General features: G+C 36.4%; 1 protein-coding gene and 1 non-coding gene across 5 annotated transcripts in view; one reads left to right on the forward strand and one right to left on the reverse strand.

Moving 5' to 3' along the window:
- POLK (DNA polymerase kappa) overlaps positions 1-20,188 on the forward strand; it is an 80,001-nt gene that overhangs the window by 32,117 nt on the left and 27,696 nt on the right. For all 4 annotated transcript variants that reach the window (XM_059418087.1, XM_059418086.1, XM_059418089.1 and 1 more), the window contains 2 exons: positions 5,960-6,121; positions 13,063-13,182. In XM_059418087.1, coding sequence (XP_059274070.1) covers positions 5,987-6,121; positions 13,063-13,182 — 255 coding nt within the window. In that variant the 5' untranslated portion in view covers positions 5,960-5,986. The remainder of the gene's footprint in view (positions 1-5,959; positions 6,122-13,062; positions 13,183-20,188) is intronic.
- On the reverse strand, positions 20-126 carry LOC132028957 (U6 spliceosomal RNA). Its single transcript, XR_009407611.1, has one exon. It is a non-coding gene; the product is annotated as a U6 spliceosomal RNA (small nuclear RNA).

Below are 20,188 nucleotides of genomic sequence, written 5' to 3' on the forward strand. Positions count from 1 at the left end.
TTTTTTTTTTTTTTTTTTTTTAAATATGGGACACTTCACAAATGTGTGTGTCATTTTTGCACGGGGTCCATGCTAATCTTCTCCATATTGTTCCAATTTCAGTATATGTGCTGCTGAAGCAAGCACAAGTCTGTGCTTTTTTAAATACACAGGCCCCACTTTTCGTAATTACATCTGGCAGGATACTCTGGTTTATGCTGTGATAATGAGAAGCTCCAAAAATCTTGGTTGTTTGGTACAATTAAGGTTTATTTCTTGCTCACACGAAATTTGTTATGGGTCTGGGTGGCTCACCAGGACTTCCCTCCCCTCCTTCCTCCTACCCCAATCCACTGTAGTGACTCAGAAACATAGTCTACTTCTGAGCCCATGTTTTAGCTCTTCCAGTTCAACCTAAAGCGCCTTCCACTATTGCGGTGATCAGGCACCAGAGAGATTTGAGAATCACAAACAGCTTTACACTGCTGCAGCCCAGAAATGATTTGTCACTTTTGCCCACATAGCATTAGTCATAATCATCACATGACCCTGCCCACTTGCAAGGGCATCTGAGAAAAAGTCATCTGTGTATCTGACAGAAGAGAACAAGATATTGTTGAATGCTTACAATAGCTACATAATAAATCTGCATTATCTGTGTCTTATATAGGCATAGAAACAGCCATTTGGAGATAGAACCACTTGTTCCAGATAGGTAACGGTGCGGGCGGAGGGCATCAGGAGCCATCTTCCCTCAACATGCTGCTCCTTGGGTTTACCAAGGCAAAATGCTCCCATTGCTCCAGGTTTTCTTTTCTCTTCACCTTTAGTGAGGGGCCATACAGGAGAATGTGAGGGTGTGGTCTAGGGGACAGGAAGGAGGAGGACACCCTCAATGAAGAAAGGAAAGAAGGAAGGGAGAAATAAAACCCAGAGGCTCCTTTTCACTCCCCCAACCTTGGGCTTTTCAAGTATCCTAAATCCTATTCCATTTCTTCTTCCCCCGCCCGACCCAAGCCCCCTCTTGCTCTTTATTCTTTTTCTTTTTTTAATTTTATTTATTTATTTGACAGAGAAAGAGAGAGCACAAATAGGGGGAGCAGCAGGCAGAGGGAGAGGAGAGGCAGACTCTCCATTTAGCAGAGGGCTTGACACAGGGCTTCATCCAGGATCTTGGCATCATGACCTGAGCCAAAAGGCAGACACATAACCCACTGAGCCACCCAGGTGCCACCCCCCGCACCCCTGCTCTTTAATAAATGCCCAAGAAAGTTGGAATCTAGAGTTTCTTTTGAACATAGATGAATCTTATTATATTCTGTAAATATTGAAAGATTTGATATTAGCACCTGTATGTAAATTTTGCCTATCACCACACCACGGTAGTATAAGAGAAAAACACAGAGGAGATAATAGGCTTTTAAAAATTACCTGTTACCTTTTTGTCAGACTTTAATTGGATGAAACCTGCCCATAGTAAGGAAGGGAATTTTCTTTACTCAGTCTACAGATTCAAATGTTAATCTCATCCAGAAATACCTTCATAGAAAAACCCAGAATAGTGTTGGGCCAAATATCTGCATAACCCCAGTGGCTTAGTCAAGTTGACACATAAAATTAACCATCATATTTATTTTCCCATGGTTACAATAAGGAAAATCCCTAAGCAAATCCCAGTTGGTATATGATTAAGAGAGTTAAATGGAGAAAGCTATGAGAATCTGTTCTCTTTCACACTACTGTATTTTCTGCCTTCCTAGCACAAAGGTATTAACCTTTATTAAATAAGTGAATTACTGGCAAAAGAAGAGTAGCTCTTTTAAATGCTGTAGAGACTTAAGGAGGAAGACAGAAAGACCAACTAGGACCTCCCTATGAGTCTTTAATCCCCAGAGAACCTTACTCCCTCTTTCTGTCCCAATTCTGCCTAAGAACCCTATCATCCTGTTTATTATTTCAAAAAGAGAATGGCCCCTGCATGCTAAAAAAGGACTTAAAAACTTTGGGAACATGGGAGTTTTTAAACTGGGAAAAGGCCTTCTTATATTATTCATTACAGGAGAAGAATGTTCCTTGTAATAGCATTTTCTAAGAGCCAGAGGCTGCTTATTTTCTACTCCATTTCCCATTGAGATAGGGAAACTGAAATCCCCATAAAAGACTGATTTTTTTGCTACCTCTACTCCTTTTTCAAGATCTTACTTATTTATTTGAGAGAGAGAGAGAAAGCAGGAGCATGGGGGAGAGGGACGAGTAAGCCTCTCACTGAGCAGGGAGCCCAACATGGGGCTCCAGCCCAGGACCCTGGGATCGTGACCTGAGTGGAAGGTAGACACGCAACTGACTGAGCCACCCAGGTCCCTCCTTTTTTTTTTTTTTTTTTAAGACTTATTTATTTATTTAAGAGAGCGAGGTAGTAGAGAGAGAGCATGGAGGTGGGGGATGGGGTGGAGTGAGGTGGGGGCAGACAGAGATGGGGAGAGAACCCCAAGCAGACTCACATGATGCTGTGATCGCAACCTGAGCTGAAACCAAGAATCAGATGTCTAACAGATGGTACCACCCAGGAGCCCCTTGCTGCCTCTGTTTTTGCTAGGACTTGCCTACCGCCTCACACAGACCTTAATGTATTTCCTCCTTGTAAAGGTCAAGGAGTTAATGATTACTTTGGAGACTTCTGGCACAATAGAAAGCATCTAAAGTGACTGGGTGAGGTCATTATGAAAGTTTTCCAAGACCCCTGACACCTCGCCTCGTAACGTGATGCCAAGACCCCTAGCTCCAGGGTATAAGTGACTTATGGAGGATACGTGAGCCCTCATCCTTGTTTTGCCCAGGGCGTGGTATGGCTGGGAGGGCCCTGTTCTTAATTAAAAAAAAAAAAAAAAAAAAAAAGACCCCAAGCAAAGACAAGGCTCTCTCTTTTCTCCCAGAGTCTCCCAGAAATTCTACCTGTATCTTCTCTCTCAGTATATATCTCCAATAAACTCTGCTCTCACTTCCTCTCGGCCTGTGTTTGATTTCTACCCTGCTTGAAGCCGAGGATCCTCCTGGCTCATTCTCTGGGAATCCCTCTAGGTCCTCAGACTCAGCCAGCCTGCATCATCATTACATTTTACTGTAGTTCCAGAAATTTGGGGGAAAAAATAAACTAGCACATAAATGTAGGTTGGTAGTCCTACCACCTGCCTTCAGCTAAAATACACGAAATACCTATACATGATAAACAACAGGGACAGACTCCAATTAATTTTTTTTTTAAGATTTTATTTCTTTTGGGCACCTGGATGGCTCAGTTGTTAAGCGTATGCCTTCTACTCAGGGTCCTGGAATCGAGCTCCACATTGGGCTCCCTGCTTGGCAAGAAGCCTACTTCTCCCTCTCCCACTCTTCCTGCTTGTGTTCCCTCTTTCGCTATGTCTCTCTCTGTCACGTAAACAAAATCTTTAAAAAAGAAAAAAGATTTTATTTTTTTATTTGACTGAGAGAGCAAGAGCACAAGTAGGCAGAGCAGGGGAGCAGCCCCCAGGATCATGACCTGAGCCTAACGCAGACATTTAACAGACTGAGCCACCCTGATGCCCCTTAATGTTTTGTGTTTTTTTCACCTTTTCAGGTTTAATTCCAGGAAAATGATATATCGATATATCTAAAACTCCTTTTGATGGAGTTTTATTTTTCTTTTGGACAAAGGTAAAATAGGCATTATAGCAGATAAAAAAATTTTTTTAAAGATTTTATTTATTTATTTGACAGAGAGAGATAACAAGTAGGCAGAGAGGCAGGCAGAGAGAGAGAGGAGGAAGCAGACTCCCTGCTTAGCAGAGAGCCCGATGCAGGACTCGATCCCAGGACCCTGAGATCATGACCTGAGCCGAAGGCAGAGGCTTAACCCACTGAGCCACCCAGGCGCCCCCCTCAAGTCAATTCTTGATTCTACTAACTCTATACCCTAACAGTGTCATCACCTAGATCCTAAGACCTGATCTTCACTGCTCACCTGTTTTTAACCACCAACCTTTGTCCTGTAGTTTTCCTTAAGCTCTTAACTCAGGCAAAAGACCCTATACACATAGCATCCTGTGATGGAAACCGAAACTACCCCTCAAGCAATAATAACTGCCCTGACAAAGAGCGGGCCTAGACCACCCAGACCTGTTTGAGCTTAACCGCGACTCATTCCTGTGGAAATGGACCATGATGTGACCCACAGAGTGACCAATAGTTACCTTTATCATCATCATCATCATCATCATCATCTTATTATTATTATTATTTACGCTTACCTCATTTTAATACTAAAATCTCCACCCAAGGAGCAGCACAAGCCTCATTTAAATAACATACAGTGTATGTATAGGTGTGTTTTCTTGAGGTGCATGTGAGATCTTATGCCCACCTCTACATGTAACACTAAGGCACCCTTATCTAAATATTTATCCTAACCCTAGATACAAGGAACCCATTCTTCCTTGCTTGGGAGCCATGGCTTTGGAAGTTATTCCCCATGATTTCCTTATTTGCAGCAAATAAAGTTTCCTTTGTGTGACAACTCACCTGGTATAGTTCCTGATGCAGAAAGAACCTCAGGGTTCTTTCTGGAGACCTTTTTGGTGTAAAAAGGCGGTTTTATTAAAGCATGGGGACGGGATCTATGGGCAGATAGAGCCATACTGGGCTCAAGAGAAGTGGACCATTATATACTTTCAAGTTGGGAGGGAGTTGGGGATAGCCTAAGTCTCTAAGGAATTTGGAAGCAAGGTTTCGGGGACCTTGAGGGGTCTAGCCAATTATTGGGAAAATGTCATTTATTACTGTGTAATAAAGCCTTAGTAATGAGAACTTTCAGATATATGTCACTGGTTCATATGCTTGGCGGGTGATTGCCAACATGTATCTTTGGGGGTTTGGGGATAAAGAAAAATTTTAAAGGAATTTTTATAAGTTAAAATAGACTTACAGGATTCTGGGGTGGGGGAAATTGGGCTAGGATTGTCTTTTTTTTTTTATTTTTATTTTTTTATTTTTTTTTTAAAGATTTTATTTATTTATTTGTCAGAGAGAGAGTGGTGAGTGAGAGCGAGCACAGGTAGACAGAGTGGAAGGAAGAGTCAGAGGGAGAAGCAGGCTCCCTGTGGAGCAAGGAGCCCGATGTGGGACTCGATCCCAGGACGCTGGGATCATGACCTGAGCTGAAGGCAGCTGCTTAACCAACTGAGCCACCCAGGCGTCCCAACAGATTTCTTTTTCTGTATTTTTTCCTACTGCTTTAAAACATGGAACTCTGTATACAGTGGGTAATGAATGCTATTGAACTTATCATGATTTGGAGAGGAAGTGTTATTTTGTATTTATTTCCTATACAGTGTGTTAATATGTGAAAAACACAAACTTTGGACTCAGGCCTGGATTTTAACACAGATATTGTCTCTTATTAGAAAATTTGCATCAGTAAACATGTTCTAAGACTCAGGTTTCTTTTCTCTCTATATTGGGGATAATGAAATTTAGTTTTCAGGGCAGGGTTACTGTGTGAGGTTCAAGTGTGAAGTGCCAAGCATAGTAGCGGGCAAAAAGTTGCAGGAAATGTTAATTCCATCATTCCCTCTGAAAGTACAATAGTCTAGGTATAGTAATTTAAAAATCTGAGTAGTAATAATTCCTCAATTGCTAAAAATTCTTAAATATTTTACTTGTTTGGCAGATTCTATATCATTTTAACTTTATTTTTAAAAAGATTTTATTTATTTATTTGACAGACAGAGATCACAAGTAGGCAGAGAGGAAGACAGAGAGAGGGAGGGAAGCAGGATCCCTGCTGAGCAGAGAGTCATCCCCAGACCCTGCGATCATGATCTGAGCGAAGACAGAGGCTTTAACCCACTGAGCCACCCAGGCGCCCCTCATTTTAACTTTTAAGTGCCCATTTCCTCACCATGAATGCTTTAAAAAGCACTGCTTATTTTTTATGTTTTTTCAGATAATAGAAAAGTTTTAAGTTTACACCATGGATAACACCAAGGAAAAGAGTGGAAATTACAAAGATGATCTTCTGCTTAGAGTGGGACTTAATGATAATAAAGCCGGAATGGAAGGATTAGATAAAGAGAAGATTAACAAAATTATAATGGAAGCCACAAAAGTAAGTTTCTTGTTTATTTTGCTATCACTAACTTGGTAGCTTTTTGCTTTCTGTTTAAAATAAAATCAGTAAGTTTTAAATATTTTTTTTATTATACTTTTTAACATTTTAATATATCTTATTAAAACAAATGGGTATGGAATAATCTCCCTTCGGTTCTGTTACTTGTGCTTTTGCCATCCAGTTTTCTGCATCACCTACACATAATATTGCATGTAAAAGCACAATAACATACATGTTCTTTTTTCATCTTTTTTCTTAATAGGAGAATATTATAATTGTTTTTTGTTTTTGTTTCAATTAATGTAACTTGGAGGTCTTTCTATATAAGTAAAAATGTTCATTCTTTTTTATGCCTGCGTGTGTGAATATAACAAAATTTATTGAATCAGTCAGAATGTTTAATTATGAACAGTTAAGTCATTTCTAGTCTTTTGTTTTTACCAACAATACTACAGTGAATAAATTCGCATTTTATAACATTATATGTGTGCAGGTAAAACAATAGGAGAGGTTCTAGAAGCGGAATTACCCTACCAAATACAGATAGCAAAAAAGGATATATATATATGTGCAATTTTTATGATTTGGCCAGTTGCCTTCCATAATGGATGTATCAATTCAAAGTTTCACTGCCAGTACATGTCAGTATATTACCATGGTGCAACTGTGCCAGGATAGTGTGTAACTAAGCTTTTGGATTTGCCAATCTTCAGTAATGTAGTGTAGCATTAATTTGCATTTCTTTTATGAAGAGTGAGATAGTACATCTTTTCATATATATATATATTTTTTAAAGATTTTATTTATTTATTTGACAGAGAGAGACCACAAGTAGGCAGAGAGGCAGGCAGAGAGAGAGAGAGGAGGAAGCAGGCTCCCTGCAGAGCAGAGAGCCCGATGCGGGACTAGATCCCAGGACCCTGAGATCATGACCTGAGCCAAAGGCAGCGGCTTAACCCACTGAGCCACCCAGGTGCCCCACATCTTTTCATATATTTAAAAAGCCACTTGTATTTTCCTTTTTTGAAAACTGTCTCTTCTTGTCCTTTGCACAGTTTTCCATTAGATTATTGTATATCTTTTGACTTTGCTTATGGGACTTTATCCTGTGCAGAAATTATTTTGTTTGCTTTTTTTATACATACTTGAATTAGTCAACTACATAAGCTTTTCTCCAAGGTCCTAAATGTTCTTCTAACATTCTTTTTGTTTCATTTGTATATTATGAACTATCCATGTAAAAAGGTGTAAAATTTAAGAGAATATCCTTATTCTTAAGAAACGCATGCTGATATTCATAGCAACTCACTTTTAAATGATTTAGCCAAAAAGAGGAAGAAGAGCATGTATGTGTGTGTGTTTGTGTGTGTATGTGTGTGTGCATGTTATGCAAGTGCACATATAGGAGTGTGTGTATGTGCTTATATCTAGGAGTAGTGGGAGAAACTAAACGTAGCAGGAATCTAGGAGAGGACATATGGATGTTTAGTCTACTGTTCTTTCAGCTGTTGGAAAATTTGGAAATTCCAAAGTAAAAAGTTGAGGGGAAAATAATATTTTAAGTGTTTAACGTAGAGATATATTTTAAAAGTAAAGAATTGAGATGAAGTAAGCAAACAAAATATATGGACTCTGGATCTTAGTTTGAACAAATATTTTTGGAACATTTAAGGGAATTTGGATATGCAGGTACACTATATAGTTTTAAGGAATTACTGTCAATTTTATTAGCTGTGTAAATGCTATGATGATTACAAAATGGCCTTATTTTTATTTTTTTAAATTTAAAAAATTGGGCAGGGAAGAGAAAGAGCACAGGCGAACAGTGGGGAGGGGCAGAAAGAAGGGAAAGAGAGAGAATCTCTAAGCTGGCTCCATGCCTGGCTTGGAGCCCAACATGGGGATCGATCTCAGGACCCTGAGATCATGACCTGAGCTGAAATCAGTTTAACCAACAACCACCCAGATGCCCAACAATGACCTTACTTTTAAAGATACATAATAAAATAGGGGCTCCTGGGTGACTCAGTGGGTTAAGCCTCTGCCTTAGACTCAGGTCATGATCCCAGGGTCCTGGGATCAAGCCCCACATCAGGATCTCTGCTCAGCAGGGAGTCTGCTTCCCCTTCCCATGCCTGCCTCTCTGCCTACTTGTGATCTCTGTCAAATAAATAAATAAATATTTTTTAAAAAGATACATAATAAAATACTGTATAGAATAGTTAAATGTCATTATATCTGTAATTTACTTTAAAACAGTTCAGTTAAAAAATCAATGAAGGAAATTGGGCAAAATATTAGTTGTGAAATCTCAGTGATAGTTTTATGTATTTGTTTACTACTCTGTTTCTGTTTGAGGCTTTTGTGGAATTTTGACCATAAAACTTAAAAATAGAAATAAAACCTATGCTGTTAGTTTTCATGTTAAATAGAATATTTAAGTGACCCTAGATTTCCCTATCTTTCCTCTCTCTTCTCTGTGTTCCAGTAACACTTATTAAATAGTTCATCCTTTTCTTACTGATCTGTAGTGCTTTCTTCTATTCTACTGGGTTATTTGTTTTTATATCTTTATGAAATGATCTTAATTACAGTACTTTATAATAAGTCTTGATAACAGCTAGGTCAAGTTCTTTTTTGCTCTTTGTTCTTTTTCAAGAATATCTTAGATATTTTCAAAACTTTGCTGTACCACATAAACCGTGTGGAGGTTGGGATCACTTACCCTTCCCCTCTCCCACACACAGTTGAAACCCATGTACAACTTTTGACTCAAAATTAATTGTTAATAGCCTACTGTTGACTGGAAGCTTTACCAGTAACATAAACAGTTGGTTAACACAAAATGTGTATATTATATGTATTACATATTATAATAAAGTAAGCTAGAGAAAAGAAAATATTATTAAGAAATCTTAGAAGAGAAAATACATTTATAGTACTACACTATATTTATTGAAAAAAATCCATGTATAAGTGGTTTAAACCCATGATGTTCAAGGTTCAATTGTATATACATATGAATCATAGAACAGTATACACATATCATCTGATTGACATGATATGCCTTACATATATTTATGTATTAATATATTGAATTATTTATATTATTAAAATATAGAATGTAATATTAAATTAATATAAATAAATTATATATTAATATATTAAAGTATATATTTTATGTAATATATTATTTCTCTAATGTGGTGGGATAGGAAGTTCATCATAAATATCTTCTTTAATGGGTATTTTCTAATTGTTACTGCTTCACAACAATGCAGTTTACTTCTTTAAAACTTTTATTAGAAAATTTTAAACATATACAAAATTAGAATATTAATGTGAATCCCTGGGTAATAATCACCCAGCATCAATAGTTAATCAACATTTTTGTAAATATTGCTTTATCTATGTTACCCTCCCTACTGAATTTTAGAGGTAGAGATTGGAATATTTTATTTATTTCTTTTTTTAAGATTTTATTTATTTATTTGTCAGAGAGAGAGAGAGTGCACAAGCAGGCAGAGCAGCAGGCAGAAGTGGAGAGAGAAGCAGACTCCCTACCAAGCAAGGAACCTCACGCAGGACTCAATCCCAGGACCCTGGGATCATGACCTGAGCCGAAGGCAGCCGCTTAACCGACTGAGCCACTCAGTCCTCTCGAGATTGGAGTATTTTAAAACAAATCCCAATAAATTAGACAAATTTCAAGAAATTTATAATTTTTCTAAAACTGACAAGAAAATATGGAAAATTTAATAGACCTTTAATAAGGAAATAAATTTAGTAATTAAAAATCTTCTCTGTACTCCCCTAGCAAAAAACTGAGTCATAATGGCTTCAGTGATGAATTTTATCTGACATTTAAAGAAGAAATAAGGGGCGCCTGGGTGGCTCAGTGGGTTGAAGCCTCTGCCTTCAGCTCAGGTCGAGCCCCACATCGGACTCTCTGCTCAGCAGGGAGCCTGCTTCCTCCTCTCTCTCTGCCAGCCTCTCTGCCCACTTGTGATCTCTGCCTGTCAAATAAATAAATAAAATCTTTAAAAATAGATAAATAAATAAATAAATAAATAAATAAATAAATAAATAAAGAAGAAATAATACCAGTATTCCACAAGCCCTTCCAGAAAATACAGAAGGATGTAATGCTTACAGACTCATTCTATGAGACCGGTATCACCTTGACACCATACCCAGACAAGCAGAAGATTATAGATCGTTGTAAATATAAAATTCCTCAACAAAACGTTAGCAAACTGAATTCAACAATATAAAAGAAAGATTATATACCATGGGTAAATGGGATATATTCCAGGAATGCACTTTTCTCCTAGAATCAGGGACAAGGCATGGGTACCCACGTTCATGTCTTCTATGCAACATAGTCCTGAAAGTTCTAGCCAGTGTAGGTAGGCAATGAAAAGAAATAAAAGGCATTTAAATTGGAAGAAAGAACTAAAACTATCTCTTCACAAATAACATGATGTTATATATAAAAACTCTTAAGGAATTTCAAAAGGAATGCAACAGCTTTACCATGAAAATTACAAAAATTCATTGAGGGCAGATAAGAATTTAAAAAATGGAGAGGCAATGGGGCGCTTGGGTGGCTGGCTCAGTTGTTAAGTGTCTGCTTTGGCTCAGGTCATGATCCTAGGGTCCTGGGATCTAGCCCCACATCAGACTCCTTGCTCAGCGGGAAACCTGTTTCTTCCTCTCCCACCCCCCTGCTTGTGTTACCTCCCTCTCTCGCTGTGCCTCTCTCTGTCAAATAAATAAATAAAATCTTTAAAAAAAAAAAGGAGAGACATTACATATTCAAGAATGAGAAGATTTAATACTGTTAAGAGGATAGTTCTCCCCAACTGATCTGCAGATTCAATGTAATTCCCCATCCAATTTCCAGGGGCTTTTTTTTCCCCTGCAGAAATTGATTAACAGACCCTAAAATGTATGTGAAAATGGAAAAACATGTAAAATAGTCCAAACTGGAGCACCCAAACTGGGTGGCTCAGTTGGTTAGGCCTCTGCCTTTCGTTGGGGTCATGGTTCTAGAATCCTGGGATCAAGCATTGGGCTCCCTGCTAAATGGGGAGCTTGCCTCTCCCTCTTTATCTGCTGCTCTCCCTGCTTGTGATTTCTCTCTCTCTCTCTCCCTCTCTCTAGTAAATAAATAAAATCTTTAAAAATAAAATAAAATAGTTTTGAAAAGGAAAAGCATGGTGGTCTTTGACTTTCCTGTTTTAGAATTTACTATAAAGCTATAGTTACCAAGACAATGTGGTACTGCCATAAGCTTAGACATATTGAACAATGGAGCAGAATTAAGAGTCCAGAAGTAAATCTTTGTATTGATACTTTATTGATTTTTGACAAAAGAACCAAGGCAGAAGAATAGTCTGTTCAGCAAATAAACCTGGGACAACTGGATATCCACATGCAAAAAAGATTAACTGAGACCCTCGGTTCCTATTATACACAAATTGAACTCAAAATTGAGTGAAATGTAAGAGCTCACATGGTAAAAACTTCTAGAAGATAGGAGAAAATCTTTGAGACATTTGGTTAGACAAATGTTTTTTGTCTAGACAAGCATTTCTTAGGTACAACACCAGAAGTGCCGTCAATAAAAGAAAAAGTTGACAAGTTAGACCTCATCATATTTCAAAACTTTTGCACTTCAAAGACACAATTAAAAAAGAAAATGATAAGCAACATACTAGTGTAAAATATTTGCAAAATATTTATCTCATAAAGGATTTACATCCAGAATATACAGAGAATTCTTACAAATTATTTATAAGACAATCTAATAAACAATGGGCAAAAGATATAAATAGACAAATGGCTCTTAAGCACATGAAAAGATGTTCAGCATCATTAGTCATCAGGGAAATGCAAATTAAAACCACATTGAGGTGCCATTCACACTATTGTAGTCCAGAATGGCTATGAGACAGACAATAACAAATGTTGACAAGGATATGGAAAAACTGGAACCTTCATACATTGCTAATGGGATTGTAAAACGGTTCAGCCACTTTGGAAAAGAGTTCTGGCAGTTCCTCAAAAGGTTTAGCATGCAGAGATTCCACTCCTGGGTACCTATGGAAAGTGAAAACATGTCCATGTAAAAATGTGTATATGATGTTCATTACGGCATTTTTCATTAAAGCCGTAATGTAAAAATAATCTGAATTTCCATCAACCTGAAAAGTGGATAGAATTAGATGTTATGTTTAGTGATGGGATGATAGGTAATTTTCTAAGAATGATTGTCTACATTTTCTTTAATGGATAATGTTAAAATTTTTTAAATCCTTTATTTTTAAAATTTTTTATTATTATTATTTTTAGAAAAGGTGGGAGTAGGGGGAGAGAATCTTAGCAGGCTCCACGCCGAGCTCAGAACCCAACAAAGGGCTCTATTTCACAACCCTGAAAGCATGACCTGAGCCGAAATCAAGCATCAGATGCTTAACCGACTAAGCCATGCAGGCGCCCCTTAAGTACTTTTTAAGTAAAAGTGAAGAGATAGCTGATGACCCAAATGACTAAGGCCTTGGATATGCCCCATGGATCCTGTCTAGGACACATTGTTATTTTTGGAGTAACATATCCATACTCATCTTGAAGAGTTTGTCCTTATAAATACAGCTTCAATAATTCTAGGTAACTATAAAACCATTTTGCAGGCAAGGAAATTGAGACATAGAAAGATTAAGTAGTTTTAGGATTCCCTAGTTCCTAGTTAGTAGTTCCTAGTTAGTAGTTCCTAGTAAGTAGTGGTACTAAGTTCCACTTAGTGGAAGTTCCTAGTTAGTAGTTCCTAGTAAGTAGTGGTACTAAGTTTTGAATCAGTTATTCTAATTCTAGTCTGTACGGCAGTGATGCTTTCCATCTGACTCTATTCTTATGCTTTTTTTTTTCTTACATAGGGGTCCAAATTTTATGGAAATGAGCTCAAGAAAGAAAAGCAAGTCAACCAACGAATTGAAAATATGATGCAACAAAAAGCTCAAATTACCAGCCAACAGCTAAGGAAAGCACAATTACAGGTATTAATTTAGTTGTTAAATAAAGTGGAAGCTGGTAAAACAGTAATTGATAGTTAAAATGCATCATGGTCAAGTCATAACTTACAACAAGGTAATATGTAAATGTTCATTGTATTGTAAGGGATAAAATTTAACAGAGGCTTATACTTTGTTAAATATTGCTCTACTCTTTTATATCAAGACCCCGTACCAAGGCATTGTCACCTCCATTATACAGAAGAGTAAATGGAGCCTTAGGGTAAATAACTTGCCTAGCTTCAGAGCTAGTATTTAATCCAAAACTTATGGTTCTTTTTTATTATATACATATTTTGTAGCTAGAAAAAGGCCACAGGTTAAATGTGGCATGTTTTCTTCAATTTTACAAAAATGATCTGGAAGAACATGTCAACTAATTAAATTAGAAATTTAAAACTAAATTGTGTTGTACTGAAACTAGAGTGGATTGCCAAATGTACATGAATTTTTAAGATAAAACACCAGACTTCTAAAAATTTGGAGGCTTTTGGCTTTTCCACCATCCCTGGGAAATAAATACTCAAGAGTTTCCTCTGGTATTTAAAACTATTTTGGGAGGAAGGTTTGTGTAGGGCAAAGCTGCAGGACATTGTATAGTAGATGGAGAACTCAAAGTAGTCAAGCTTCTGCTAGTAAAACTAAAGTTTACTTTTATTTTTTATTTTTTTAATAAAGTTTACTTTTATTTTATTATTTTCCATTATGTGTTGTGTATTTCCAATCATAAATAACAATAAACCTAGTTATACATATATTACTCTTTCAATAGGCTTTCTTTCTAATTGTATCTGTCATGTAATATTACATGGTATAAAGCTTACTTTTAAAGACAGTTTTTAGGGGTGCCTGGGTGGCTCAGTGGGTTAAAGCCTCTGCCTTTCGCTCAGGCCATGATCCCAGGGCCCTGGGATCAAGCCCCACATCGAGCCCCACATCGGGTCCTGGGATTGAGCCCCGCATTGGGTTCTCTGCTCAGCAGGCACCCTGCTTCCCGCCACCCCTCTCCCCCCTCCTACCTCTCTGCCTGCTTGTGATCTCTGTCAAATAGATAGATAAATACAATATTTTTTTAAAAAGACTGTTTTTGCCCTCTATCAAAATTTGATTCAATTTAACAAAGCACTTTAGACCATTAATAATGATAAAATTATGTTAATATTCTATCCTATGTTAATATTTTGCAGCAATTCTTCTCATGATAGAGTTCAGAAATCATAAATTTTATGTCTTTTTTATCAAACTATGTGTCTTTTTTTAATATATACTCTCCTAGAGTGTAAACTAATTTTTTTAACTTATGTGTTAAGTGGTCTGCTATCATGACAAAAGATCACTTGCCTCAGTCTTTCGAATTATCATTTAGTGCATCATTTTAAAGCTCTCTTTGTGCTTTAGTCATTTAGATCTACTATATCGAGGTACCAGAATTTATTTACCTTATCCCACCAGGGTTTCAGTTTTTTGTTTTATATATAACCTTGTGATAATTATTCTTATCTATGTATGTTTGCACTCTTGTCCTGTTATTTTCACCAAAGATGATTACAGTTTTACATTTTCGACATACTTGTTTTTAAAACTAGATTTTATTGATTTTATCAGCCTCTTAATTTTTTCTTGTAGTGTCCAAATATTATTCCATGGTTATTTTAATGTGTCCTTCTTAGATAATAAAAGAGAAAGCATGTGTTCTCTCATATTAGCCATTAATATTTCATTCTTATTGGAATTGCCTTTTTTATTCTATTAATATATAGGCTAAGTTACTGTCACAAGAGACTCCAAAATACAACGGTTCAAATCAGATAAGAGTTTATTTCTTTCTCATGTAATAGTAAGTAGTCTCAACTGATTGGGTGGTTCTGCTCACCATAGTAATTTTGGGACCCCGGTTCTACTTCGGGTTGTTCTAACCCTAAGTGTTATTTATTCTTAACCTGGATTGACAGAATGGGATTATCTCTAGTCTATATTTCAGCCCCCAGTAAGGAAGAAAGAGCGAGGGGGGAAAAAAAAATGAAAGGCGAGTAATTTGTTATTCAACAAGTGAAAGAGAAGTTGCACATATTATATCAGCTCACATTCTTTTGACAAGAATTTAAGTTTCATGGCCACACCTAACTGCAGGAGAAGCTGTACAGAATATTTTCCAGCTGGGTGGCCATATGCCCAGATATAAATCTATTACTATGAAAGCACAAGAGAATGGATTTGGGGGTTCAACAAGCAGTCCAAAATAGTATCCTCTGCCTGCATTTCTAGAGGAGTTTATATATCCTTCTCTTGATTAATACATCTTATAAATTAAAGATTTTTTTCCTCTGCCATTTGCTGTAAATATTTCCCCAATATGTTGTTTGCCTTTTAATCATGCAGGGTTTTTTTTTCCTATACAGTTTTAAATGTTTATGTAATCAAAACAGCAGTATTGAAAAACTTTTTTTTTTCTTGGCTTTTGTATTGAAAGCATAGAAAATTATTCCTTACAAGCAACCTATAGGTTCTTTTAGTATTTTTCTAGATTTTGCTTGTTTTTAGTCCATTTTGAGTTTGTTTTTGGTTTTGTTTTAGAGGTAAAGAGAGGGAGAGGGGAGGGGTGAAGGATAGAGGGAGAGAGAGAGAGAGAATATTAAGCAGGCTCTCTGCCTAGCATAAAGACTGAGACATGGGGCTCAATCTCATGCCTCTGAGATCATGACCTGAGCCGAAATCAAGAGTCAGAGGCTTAACTGACGGAGCCACCCAAGCCCACCTAGAATTTGTTTTAATGTAAGGTGTTAAGTACTTTTTTCTTAAATGGTGAATATTACATTTTCCCTAATAGTATCGTTTTTTTCTAAATGGTGATTCATTTGTCCCAACAGAATTTATTGACTCTTGAGTCCTTTCTCCACTGAATTGAAGTGAGGTACTCCCATATACGAAATTCTCATTGTATTTGGATTCGTTTCTGGATTCTCTCTCTTATTCAATTGAATCTTTTCCTATATCAGTACCATGCAATTTTAGTTATTCAATGATAATAATATACTTTATTATTCTCCTTCACTATCATTCTTTAAAAATTTTTTTCTCATATGTTGTTTCTTTCAAATAAATTTGAGCATCATTTCAACAAGATAATATCCCATCTGTCTATAATATTGTTTTTAAATTGATATTAATTCTTGGCAATTTATTTTTAGAACTTCTTTTTTGGTAAGTTTTATTGATCTACACAAATATCTGTAATAAAGTTTTAAAGATAAAATGCATATTAATCATGCAATAAAATAACTTTTTGCTATTGACTCTTTTTAAAGTTCATATCCTTAAATATACTAATAATTTGAAGGATTAGAAAATACCTTATACGGGCGCCTGGGTGGCTCAGTGGGTTAAGCCGCTGCCTTCGGCTCAGGTCATGATCTCAGGGTCCTGGGATCGAGTCCCGCATCGGGCTCTCTGCTCGGCAGGGAGCCTGCTTCCTTCTCTCTCTCTGCCTGCCTCTCCATCTACTTGTGATTTCTCTCTGTCAAATAAATAAATAAAATCTTAAAAAAAAAAAAGAAAAAGAAAATACCTTATACTGTATAACAGATCTTCACATTTTGTTACAATTTTAGTTTACTATTTCTGGGGAGACTCTCTGACATCTTTTGCAAAGGGAGTGGCAGGAAATATGTTCTATGTTGATTGTTAAATTGTTTCATTTGTTGAACTTCCTTTAAAAGAAACTGTATAAATGGGAGAGGATTAAGGAAATTCCAAGGAATCAAAAAGATCTGAGAAAAAGAGAGGTTTTCATGGGAAATGCATTCTATTCTAGAGTCATACAATTTCTAAATAATAGATTTTATTATGTGTACTGTGATGGTAGAACTATTATTGCTAGTCAAGATGTGGTAACTAACCTCTGTCGGCATGAACTCCCACAGTTTATTCAGAACCTATTCTCCTCTCCGCCCTATCCTCATTAGACTTGCTAAAGATGCAATCATTTTTATAGCTGCCAAAACATCTTGTTATAACATGGGGTCATAAATTGAATAGACAACCATCCATGTTGTATTAAATGCCAACTACGCAGCAAATCAGTGCATCTTGACCACTTTAACAATTGTTTTTATGAACTCAGTTTTCCTGAATAATTTTTAGGCTAATTATAAGTTAAGAAACTAAAAAACAGTATTTCTGAAATAATCTCCTGAATGTAATAAAAAAGGGGATTTTTAAAAGGTAAATAAAACATAATGTTGATATAAAACACACTATTGGAACTTGAGTGTTAAAGACTTTTTAAGATCCATTTTAGGGAAGCATCATAAAATAATGGAAAGAGCACAGCCTTTGGAGCAACTTGCTTTACAGGTCTACTGCTAAGATTTTCCAGCTGTGTGGCTTAAGACAGATTACTGCATCTTACTGAGGTTTAGTTTTCTCCTCTCTAAAATGAGAATAATAATTAGTAACTCAGAATTACTTTGACCTCTAAACGAGTTAACATAAGAAGTACTTAACATGTTGTATAACACATATGATATACTCAATAAATGTCACTTCTATTTCTAAAATTATAGGTTATATAATTAAGCCCTTTCCATATCCCTGGGTAACTACATTACATGAGTACCCCTTTTAATTCTTTAACCTTTGGGGGTTGGTTTCATCCAAATTTAGAAACAAAGTAAGAATGAGGGTTAACTTGCCCATTATCATGCAGCTAATAAGTGTCAGAGCTGAAACCCACAAGAAGCTCTTATTCTTAACCATGGTTCTGAACCATGGCAAAAGGGATAACATATATGTTAGAGGCTCAGATCAGAACTTGAAAGTCATCTGGAAGGGAAAATGGAAGAAAGGAAAACATTAATGAAGATTTCAGTAGAAGGAATTTGAAAAAAGCAGGGTGATGTGCATTTGGTAGATGCAGAGAAAAAAGTGTTTAGACAAGAGTGACTAATGAGAGTAGAGGAAAATGGAATGTGTGAGTCACTCAGTGGGGAGGTTTCCTTTTGGCAACTGTACTTGCACTTCAAGCACAGAAAAGATAATAGATTGCTGAAGAAACTGTCACAGAATTATTATATGGGCTAAGGAGAACTTTTTTCCATTTGGTTTGCTTTCTATTTATTATCTTTTTCCTTTCCAGTATTTATGGGTTAAGATACTTCAAATGCTACTCCCTTATTCTCAATTGACTCATATTTTAGGTATATTTTCTGGATTAACATATAATAGTTTTTAATCCACCCTTGTTTTCATTAGCCTCCATGATTTGTTTACATCTTTTGTTTTTTTTTAATGTCAGGGTGCTATTCTCTAATTTACAATTGAGGTACTGGAAGAAGTAGTTGTTTTGAATCTGGATGATAGTTTGGAGTAGTGTTGAAAAGTTCCATTTATTAAGAGTGGTGTCTCACTACATGAGAACAACCTTCTCCAAAATTTTTCTACACATACTACCTTCTCTTTCTGAAGCAGAAATATATATATATATATATATATATATATTCTACGAGTCTCACCTCTTTCTGTCTGATAAGGAAAGAATTTGAAGGCAAATGAGGTCCTTTTCCTGGTGGAACTCATAACTTAGTATCTAATACAGTAAGTGCATAGTAAGAGCAGGAAAACAAGTAAAGAACATTGAATTCTGTGGCATGGAGGACAGAGATGTAATTCAGCTATAGAGAGATATCTAGCTGACCCTTTAAGACTTTATGAAAGAACTCAGACGGACATTGTGGACAGAGGAACAGCCTGAAGAAAGTACCAAGCACCCCAGGCTATTCATGAGTTACAGCCTAAACAGGAGCAGACCTTCTAGAAGCTCACTGTGGCTACTGGAGACAAATAGGATTCAGGGTGATTATTTCTAAAAGAGAAGTTGCAGGCTTAACCTGCAGGTAGTGGGAAGCTAGTTCCACTATAATGCTAAGAAGGAAGGCCATGAAAAAAAATTTGCAGAATGGAAGCAAGGTTGAAGTCCAACAAAGAGAAAAGGCCAAATTATACCCCTGTAACTCTCCATTTTTGAGAAAAACTGCTACAGAGATCGCCACATAATGGAAATTGCTTTCATTCCAGAGCTCACCCCACTTGCTTATGTATCTGGCTCTCTTCCCCTCTGTTTTTTATTGTTTTGTTCTACACTGTCCATTGATCCTTTAGTCATAGATTACATTCATTAAACTTGTACCATGTGCCAGCCACTTTGCCGTGCTCTTTCTGTATTCCAACTTATTCAAAGTGATCATAGATCAAAATGGTCACACAGCCAGCCACCCTTGGCTGCAGGGAAAGCTGCGAAACATATTTAGCTTCTTCAGCCTCTAGAGTAGAGGCCACAAAAAAGGAACACTTGAAAATGTGTATGTCTGTTACATAAACCCTTTTCTTACTGCCCTACTTTGGTTATTTTTACTTCCTTTCATTTCCCTTTATTCTTATCAATCCAGTGCTTTCTCACTAGAGAGATAAAAAAGTGCTTTAAAGATTAAGGTTCTACACTGTTATATTTGACATATAAATTGAAGTGTTTCATGAAAGAATAAATTATAGCTTGAATTTTCGATTTTGATTTGTATTGACTAATGGATACCAAATTTTAACCCCATAAAGGCAGTTCTACAGAGGGAATGTTTACATTGTGGTTGGTATATTCACTTTTATGATACTATTCAGCATAAACATAATATGCCAAAGAGGTATATAATCTTTCATTGTACATCCTTTGTTTCTATTTTGACGTTAATGTTATGAGTCAAATGAGAGTTGTTTATTTTACCTAAACAGAAGCTTTTATTTACAGTAAGTTGGTCTTCAGATTTATAAAGCAGAATCATTTGATACAAGCAGTTGGAGCAGTTAATTTATTCATGTTGGTAGTGCATGATATTTGAGACTTAACTGCATGTCTTAATGAAAATAGAAGAAATTATCAGACTTCATAAAAAATAGTCAAGTATATATAGATAGTGGGTGGTAGGGTAGATGGATGGATGGG

The sequence above is a fragment of the Mustela nigripes genome, chromosome 12, assembly GCF_022355385.1.
Source record: "Mustela nigripes isolate SB6536 chromosome 12, MUSNIG.SB6536, whole genome shotgun sequence".
Lineage (NCBI taxonomy): Eukaryota > Metazoa > Chordata > Mammalia > Carnivora > Mustelidae > Mustela > Mustela nigripes.